This window comes from Pygoscelis adeliae, unplaced genomic scaffold (assembly GCF_000699105.1).
Source record: "Pygoscelis adeliae isolate BGI_AS28 unplaced genomic scaffold, ASM69910v1 Scaffold242, whole genome shotgun sequence".
Taxonomy (NCBI): Eukaryota; Metazoa; Chordata; class Aves; order Sphenisciformes; family Spheniscidae; genus Pygoscelis; species Pygoscelis adeliae.
Window position 1 is genome coordinate 3,444,695 of NW_008824369.1, and position 9,576 is coordinate 3,454,270.

The 9,576-nt window shown below is 43.9% G+C and overlaps 1 protein-coding gene across 1 annotated transcript in view; it reads right to left on the reverse strand.

Annotated features, from left to right (window-relative positions):
* TTYH3 (tweety family member 3) overlaps positions 1 to 9,576 on the reverse strand; it is a 39,710-nt gene that overhangs the window by 27,048 nt on the left and 3,086 nt on the right. The window contains exons 2-5 of the mRNA XM_009320075.1: positions 4,602 to 4,713; positions 3,757 to 3,977; positions 2,874 to 2,969; positions 246 to 318 (exon numbers count right to left, since the gene is read on the reverse strand). Of these exons, the coding sequence (XP_009318350.1) occupies positions 246 to 318; positions 2,874 to 2,969; positions 3,757 to 3,977; positions 4,602 to 4,713 (502 nt within the window). The remainder of the gene's footprint in view (positions 1 to 245; positions 319 to 2,873; positions 2,970 to 3,756; positions 3,978 to 4,601; positions 4,714 to 9,576) is intronic.

The window sequence follows — 9,576 nt, forward strand, 5'->3', positions numbered from 1 at the left end:
GGGGTTTCAGATGCTGAAGTCTCTCATCGTCATCCCCACTAGCGCTGCTTTACACAACCGCAGCAGTACTAGCTAGCACGCCACACCACGGAGGAAGGAGGAGCTCTGTACTTTTCATAGATGCAAATTGCTAGGACAGCTACTTGGAACAAGATGCGCTATAAAACAGGCACAGCGTATCATTAATCTTGTGTCTGATAAACCTGCAGCAAAGGGTGAATGGGACCTGGATCAGAGCCACTTACCACAGCGACAGCCAGCTCCAGACCCAAGGATCCCCAGCTGACAATCAGGGCAAACACCCCAAGCAAGCACACCCTGTGGGAGACAGACAGATGGCAGATGTAGAAGCTCTCATTTCAAGCAGATCCTTTCACAAGATGTGTTATTTGGAGTGCAAAGCAATTACTAAAACCAAGAAATTATCAACCACTATATCTTAAGATAAACCAACCCACTTTATATGTCATGGACAGCAGCAACCAGAGAAGTTTATGTCCAGCAGTTGGTTCACATGTTACCTGGCCCTGGAGCTGCAGGGGAAGGAAGAAGAGGATGGAAGCAAAGTCTTACCCTGCTTCTAGCAGGGAAGCCAAAGGCACAAAGACAAAGGGGTGGCTGTAGGGAAGGCAGATTGAGAGGTGGATAACTACAATCCCATCACTTCAACTATTCCCATTCTGGACTTTACTTTCCCAGTCCAAAGATGTTCAAAGAAAAAATATGCTGTATCAAAAAAACCCCAAAACATACTGAACCAAAATTGGACAAATCCCTCTTATTTCTAGAATAAATCAGGTTGTCAGGTGTAAGCACTGCACGGCTACAGACAGTGGGAGGGAACATCAGCCTCTGTTAGGACACCTGACTTTGGTTCCAAGCTGCGTGCATCTGAACAGCACCTAAGCATCCCACGTAGCCCCAGGAGAGACAGTCACCTGCAGGCAAGCAGTTCAGAGCAACAGTTTAGGTGCCTACCACTGCCATGCGAGGCCACCTCTGCACAGATTTAGAAGTTTTGTTCTGATAGCTGGACCTCATTACCAACAGAAATAGTGGGAAGTGTCCGCTATCAAGCGGACACAAGGCGGAGGGATGACAGAGCAGTGGTCTCAGTGACATTCAGCTTGCACACACCGGTGGAAAAGGCTTTTGCACTTCCCCAGCCAGCACATTAGCTCTTCACCTTTGCTGTCAGTATGAGTACTAGAGATACGTAGGCAAAAGTGCTCCTCAAGTCCCTCAGGTATGGGGATGCAGACTAATGAGCAGTTTTATTTTATGTATCCCTATCTTCGAAGTAAAGGGACACTGGCTTGCTCTCTCGGGGATGCTTTTTCCTTCAGGCTTTGAACACAAGTATGTTCCTCCCGCCCACCCCTTGAAGAAAACAAAAGAAAAACCTATTCATAACCAAGATATTCTTTATTCAAACCTACTCCAAGCATCTCTGAGGAAGGGACATACCTCTTTTCTGCTACATTTGTCTCATTGAAGACTAGAGCTTTAAAAAAAATAAGCCTGTGGGCCTACAATTTAAAAAAAAAAAATCCCTCCCTCAGTTTGCCAACTTATTTTAATCCTGAGTAATTCCCATTCTCTGAATGGATCTTTGGCTCATCTTGCAGAAGTAATGGAACCTCACCAGACCGATCTCTGTGCAGCACTCTGCAATAAGATGGCTGAAGACTTTATTATGCTTTTTCCAAATGGATGCAAAAATTACCGGCCATGGATCAGCAAGGTTCTGTGGTTTTATGACATAAGGACTACACTGCTTGGTGCTTCTAGCTGAGCATAGTAATCAGTTCAATAAGACACATTTGTTGTTTTACTTTAAATGAAGATGACTGGGTCAGTAACTGATTGCTTGGCTAAAAGACTAAAACTGGCATTTCACCATCTTGCTTGGCTGTGATACACTTGCTTCTTTATGCCATGTGCTCCCTTTGGGGAATGCCTTAATATGAACTTCAGGGAATGAGATTCTAATTTAAACCCTGGGTTTACCATCTGTGCATACACTGGGACTTTTGTCTGTATAACCTGCCAGGTATGAAGTCATCTGGCAAATAATAAATCTGAATACGCATTCCAATTATTAATGGCATCACCATGTACCAGGATAAACTCTTGGCCATGTCAGCTGTCAAACTGTCACTGTGTTTACGATACCAGTATCTTTGCCAAATATGCCAAGCTAAACCAAGCTACAAGAAAGGGAGAGGAACGTTTTTTTCTTGTAATGGGGCCTGAGCATGGCAGCATTTGCAGTGCTTTTTAGAAATAGACATGCATTAATATTGCAGTACCATGGCAACAAGACTCCTCCTCATAACTGTACAAACCATTGTTTGTTCTCAGTTTAACATTTCTTCAGGTGTGACAGCCAAAGGTAAACAAGAGCAGATCGTGACACAAAAGGCATGCTACCAGGTTGTGTAGACACATGCAATGCTTATAATTGATTAACAAATGCCTTCATAACTGTAGAGAATTAAAGGGAGACTTTTTAAAGCCTGTAAATTTAAGGGAGGACGTTCACATTACTCTCTCCCAGCAAACAGAGGCTAACACTACCCAGCGAAAGGCAGACTGCCCAGATGAGTTCTTTGGCTTTGATGCAAAAGCAACGGACACCAGTACCATTGCATTTTATAGCTCAAGAACTTTCCCGTGAACATCCCTCATGTAGCCCTAAACCTATCCACAGAGCTACACTCTACAAAGTGTCTCTATATTGAGAGGCGAATTTAAGCTGTTCAGTCTCAGAAGTCCTTGAAATCGACTGACAAGAGTCTAGAGGTTTAAACTAGCAGGCACCTGCATTCAGCTGACCTTCCTTTATGCACTGCGCCTGGGTCAGGACTTACCCCATAAGAATGGCCCTGGAGTTTCTAATGAGCCCAAAGAGCACCAGCAAACAAATCAGGACATGGAACAGGAGCAGGCCCAGGTATCCCAGCCACCTGCGGCAAAAAAAAAAAACAACACATAGTCTGCAAAGGAAAACTGGTGTATAAAAGGCACAGATCAAGAAGCTAGTGTGACTTGTGGGAAAAATGTAACCCTTCTTTTCTTCAAGTAAAAGCCAGCACTAATGATTAATGTCCAGAGAGGTCTGGATATTTGCTGGGTCTGGAGTCGAGGCAGGTAAAAGTATTTACACAACATGCACAGAATACACAGTTGTTGAGAACACAGCTGGACACCACCACGTGAAGAACAGGCTTTGCACCTTCCTGAACTTCCTAGGCATGTTAGAAAATGCTTCAGTTATTCCACATGTGTGGACAGAGGTTTTCTTTTGTGGAATATATTGGATGCAGTCTTTTATTGAAGAAGTTTAATAAAAAGGAATGTTAGGGTACTGTGTTAACGTATGGAACTAGTTCAGTTTTCCACTCTATTTAGTTAATGTGTCATACAACTACAATGCACTTACTAGGACACAAGAGTATCTATCTCTGTAGCTGTTTTCTTCCCCAGTGTTAGAACACAAGCTACACACTTTGTACATTGAGAATAAGTTTCCCTTCAGCTGGTGGTAAACATAGTTAAGAAAAAAGTTGTTGCCATGCATTTTGATTTAAACTGAATGCAATTTTCCCATAAGAAACAAATCCGCTGGACGCACCATGAACACCTGCAGTAATATATACAGCCTTTGGCTCAGCCACCCAGAACATGCACATCACTGCTGCAAAACAGGCCAAACCAGATGCTACAGCCACTACACTACAGCATGCTACACACCTGTACCAGTCATAGAGGTCAATCTGAATTGCCAGCTCCTCCAGAGACAGCTCTTCATTCTTCCAAAAGGGGATCTCGGTTGTTTGCCTGACCAGATCATCCAAGAGACCTTGCAGTTTCTGGATAACATGCAGGTAGTCTGTCTGCTTTGTGAACATCTCCTCCAGGATGAGCAAGTTTGGTTCCACTGTTTGGTTCAGGGCCACTGCGGTATCTAGTACCTACAGTATGGCAAAGAAAAAAAAAAATAAAATAATTAAAGGACAGGAAGTCAAGGAAGTAAAAGAGGATTCATCCTTACTAGCAAGTTATGGACAGCTTCCAGATTACCAGTTCTCTGTCTTAAGAGGCTCAGAATGCTTACCCTTCAAAAGCAACTTATAAGCATCTATAAAGTAGATACTTTGCAAGTAGTCCAGTGATGGCATCCCAGCTGAGCCTTTAACACATGTACACATTTTGCAGCCATCAGGGTTGCAGAATGATGCCATGAAATTAGAGGTAGCACAGCAACAACTGATTGTACTAAAATGATACATTTTACTAAGAGACTTGTCTGCTTTGGCCTGCCTCCTCTTCCGGGTGTGGAAGAGAGCTGATCAGAAGCTGTTTTTAAACCTAGAAAAGAGAAGACTTCATTTAACAAGCTGTGTTTGCTTTGGTATTTTTAGAAAAGCTGAAGAAAGCACTGCTCCATTAATGGAAGTTTTAGCACATCTCTAAGCCCAGAGACTAACAAAAAAGAGGAAGAGATACAGGCACAGCCACATTCAAGAGAAGAGGTGCTGAGCAAGTCTGCTCATTCCCACACTCCCCATTTGCTAACGTGTCTCCCTAGTGCCTACCCGGTCTTGGACACCTGCCACGGTGCGGTTTGCATGGCGTAGCGAGTACGTCAGCCGGTGAATGCCATCACTGGTCTCTCCATTCCCATAGAAGCCAACAGCAATTCCAGCACTGCAGAGAAAGCAAGCAAGAAAGGGTAGAGTTAAAGCTAAAAGGCAAGCTATATAATGCACGCCTTACCGCTACAGCACCCTTCATAGTCACATCAGCACTTTCCACAGAAAGGGAAGCCGTGTGCCTCCACAAAGGGTAGCTGGGGTAGTCATGCTCCTCAGCAACCACTAAAAAAATTCACCTGTAAACATTTGGTGGCTGTGTGGAAAACACGGGCAATTCTCTGTATAGTATCCATACGATGAACAGCGGAACACCATCCCTTCTCAATATGTATCTTTCATTTATGGTACAATAAGGAAAATCTATTAGAGAACTGTTAGGGAGTTCAGATCTAGCCATGGGCAACCAGAAATCCAGCCAGCCAAGCGGCTCTCCAGCGGCTCCCACAAGAGCTACCGTTGCTACGTCAGGAGACACATGCCTTCTCTGGACGTGAAATAACAGATCGTTTTGTTACGTTTTTTAAAAGCAGGACACAAAGAGCTTGCATTGACTACTTGCCCATGGTGGTGGTTCCTCTAGATCTATTATCCGTGCCCTCTTCTCTACACTGTGAAATATCTATGAACATCATCTATCTTGATTTATCTTCCCATTAGTAGCACTTGTGTCGCACTGCTTTAGAGTACTGGGAAGGAAGGCTTAATAACTTACTGGGACAAAAGGCTTATTTATTTTTAAAGCAAGTGAATTTCAAGCTTGCAGACACAATTCAACTCCAGCTGCTTAGCAAATTACCACCTATCAGCTGATTTGCCATAACTGTCCACACATATCAGTCTGCCCCAATTATGAAGTATACCATATTAGCTTAAGCCTCACTTAAAGGAGGAAGATCCTATAAATGAGTTGCAACCAGGATATTATCTCATGCAAGTCTGCAATACCTCTTCTATGAAGACATTGGTGCAGCACTCACAGTTTTTCTTCCCAAGCCCATTTTTCCTAATAATAGAGGAGGAAAGAACTTGTGAAGGGGTCACACAACTAAACTCAGGGCAAACAAACATTACCAAGATACCAATTTCCTATTCTCATGTCATATTTAGCTTCAGAGCACCCAGGATCTTTTCTGGGAAGGTTCTCAAGACACCAAGGTTGTGTTTGTGGTAGTAGAGAGGAAGGCGGTGGTGGTTTCGGTGTAAATCTGAAGTTATTCTGGATGAAACATTTACTTTCTTCACAACAACTTTGTGCTTGGGTTATAGCACTGCCCTCACAGAGTTGGTTTGAAGAAGGAATAAAAGAGGAAGGAAACAAGCCAAACAACAGCTCTCAGAACAGGTAAGCGTAGTGCCTTTGTTTAATACAAAGGGTCACTAAAGGACATTAGGCATTCTTCACCACCATCACCACCCGGCTGGGAAATGAACCCAAGCAGGCAGGCCAGAGTGGGCTTTGTCTAGATAACAGACCCTTGCACAGATTTGCTCTGGCACACACATCAATCTGCAGCCCAAAGGACTGTTTCTGCTCTTGCTCCCCTCCCGCAGGAAGGCAGCATCCGTCCCTCCTTTCCTGGGCTCATCCACTTCAGAAAGAGTGAGCAGAACAATACAGTTCACCTGGTTGCACTTCTACTTTCTCCTCATACATACAAGAAATGGAAGCAAAGATCACACACTGGAAGAGGATCCACTATGAAAATCTGTGTCATCCTCATGCTTTTTCCAACAATCGAATCTCCATAAATTGTAGAGAGCTTGGCCCATTAAAGCCTCAGCTGAAGAGTCTTCCAGGGACAGTAGGCAGCCTACATCATATACACAGAGAGAGGCAGCAGGTATGTAACTCTTAATATTTAGTGTTAATACAAGAAACCAGCCTCTTTCTTCATGAACACCATTCCTCAAACATTCTCCTAATGCAAATGATGCTGATAATTAGAGAGAGAAAAGCCCTCTGCATTCCTCCCTGGTTGCAGCTATTACCAAAGCTTGATAATGCATGTCCAGGATGCACAGGGGTGGAGGGGATAAAAAGAGACACACACGCACCCCTCCCCCTGAACTAGAGAGATTACAGATCTAGAACTACGCCCAGGATAAGGCAACTCAGCATCCCATTGCAGCAATTACAAACCTCTGGCTTAAATTTCCCCTTGTCTTATCAGCGCAAACAAATTCAGACAAACCCTTTCACTCTCCTGAGCAGCAGAAGACTTTAACAGTTGTTTCTACTATAGACATCAAATAAATTCCAGAACATTCTTGACATTCAATATGCATATCTGACCCCTTTAATTGGTGAGCGATTTTTATTCAGCCTGTTACAGCTGCTAGAAGCCTATTCTTTCAGCAAAGGCTTGGTAAGTGCCCAAAACCTGCGGCTTGGCTCTCAGTATTCCCAGCACAGTAGCACTGTTTTGGTGGAAAAGACTCAGAAACAGCACTCTGAAGTAGCAGCAGTCACCTTGTCCTTAAGGATGCAGCACAGCTAGGTATATTAGCCAGTTTACTCAAAGCTTCCATTTATGAAGTGCTAGCAACTACAGGCAAGTGACTTGAAACTCGTCGCCCTGTTCGAGGCAGAACCACCCCAGCAGCCATCCTCGTAGGCTTCCTATCCAGCCCTGCATGAACCACAGCTTCAGCTGCCCTTAACCCTCTAGGCACAGTCACTGCTCCTGAAAGAAAACACTAGGGCAACAGGAATTGGGATAAAAGCCATTTAATTCAAGGAACAATTCCTCTAGACATGCATATCACACATTCATTGGAAACTACACATAAAGCATTAATTATTCCATTACTGCCCAGCAAAAGCCAGCTCTGCATTCACACCCTGGGCTAGCAAGAGCCACTTACACAGCCATTCCTTCTCCTAGGAGCAAGCTGTACAGTTTTGTGGCAGTTCCCCCTTCTATCCTGCTAGAGAGGGAAGGAAGCCATCCCCGAAGGCCAGAAGCCCAGGCTGGGGGCAGCTGCCCGGACCCACGCTGTGACTGAGGAGGGGGCAGAGCTGAAGGGCAGGCAGCGGGGGAACTGCCAGTGGGGCAAGAGGAGAGAACCACTGCTGTTTAGTTTTCTGTTTGCATTTGGCTTCACCTAAATCCAACAGTTGTTTCAAATCCCTGCCTACACACACTGGTATAAGTTGCTATTGTTTAAAGCAGATTTAGGGATTTGCACTAGTTTTTAACTACCTTTTATTTTATTAAAGGGAAACAGAGGGGCTCCTTCTATTTAAGCACATTCTTTTAAAGTAAAAATAGATCAACTCCTCTTAACCCAACAGCCTTGAGGTCAGGACAAATCACATGGCTTCTAGCACAAACCTCAGGGTGCTCAGCAGCCCAAGACACAGCAGATCCATCTACCAGTACAGGATGACAAAACCATTTCCCAATGGGGAAGCCTGCATTTCTGTCACGCAGTGTGGATAGAAGAACAGCATTCCTCAATGACACAGCTTTTTTCCACCCTAGCACCCTCTGGAAGATACTCCAACGCATTTTCAATGCTTCTATAGAAAAGTCATCTCCACTTCTGCTATTCTTGCTTCTGTTGCACTCCCCTCCCTAGCGTGCACACGCACACCTCTCCTCCTGAATCCACACCATCCCATCCTCAGTTCTTCCTCCCAAACTTACCTGTCAGTCTCCTGTCGCTTCCACTAACCCCACCTCTCCCTTGCCTTCCTTCCCACTAATATTTTTGAATAAAAATCTAACTAACTAAATAAATAAATCTACCAAGCTCTTACGGGCAATTTAAAAAGTTGCTCCTGCTGTTCAATACTGCATTCAAAAAGCCACTTGGCTACTCAGCCATTTTGGTAAGTTTTAGGAAACCCACTTACGTTTAAGTCAAGAAAACACTGCACTCCTGAGATTAACATTATCATGACCAGTGCTCACCCACAGAAACACACCAGAGAGAGACAGTATGCTATACCAGCTCTTCAAAGAGTTTATGACATGAGACAGAAAAGCAGCACGCCATGATTTCTGTGTACTCCTACAGATACAACAGTATGATGTAAGGTACCACAGGTTGCGTACACACACTTCAGTATCACTTTTCAGCAAGACTCAAGAAATTCAAGTCTGGACCACAGCTTTCCTGCTGTCTGTATGCAAGAGTCACATGGACTTAGGACATCCCCTGATAAAGAACCAGAAAAGAAAAATCAAGTGTAATTCCAAATTAGCTTGCAACGCAACCTGCAAAATAACATTTTCTGGATTATGCAAGGTATACATGAACAGCAGAGTGTTTATCTGATACATAGAACATATACATGCCGTCTGTTGGATAGATCCTCCTGTTGTAGTACCCACGCACCCACAGTGAAAACCCCTCTGGGTACCCAGTCACCAGTCTGAAAAGATGAACACTAGCCATTCACATCACATCCTTAGAAATGAATAATCTAACTACACCAAGTCATCTTTAATTACAGGAACTTCATAAGGAGAACCCTTTTTAGACTTCACGTTCTCAGGAGGAATGTTAATTTGTCTGTCTAATTACCACCTTGCACTTTCGCACCAAGGGAAAGCGCTATTACTGGCACTTGAGAAAGCAAGTTTTCACCATCTATTTGTACCAATTTCTTTCAGGTATCCTCTCCATGAAGTTTCCTACCCACCTTCGGAGCTGAGCTCCCTTCTGGGAGAGTTAGGGTCACCTAACTGGTGGATGAGATGATTTATAAAACAACTCCCCATACACAGAAACTGATCAAAATCGGTAAGGACTAGAAATGAGCTAAGTATTCAAGGAATAATCTAGGCAAATCATTCCTGCAGCTTTGTGGCTAGAGCAACTGGAAAGACTCATTAGAGAGACATTTTGTTGGAGAGCTCCTGCTAACCAGTTATGCCTTCCTGCTGGCTCAGCATTCTCCCTTTTG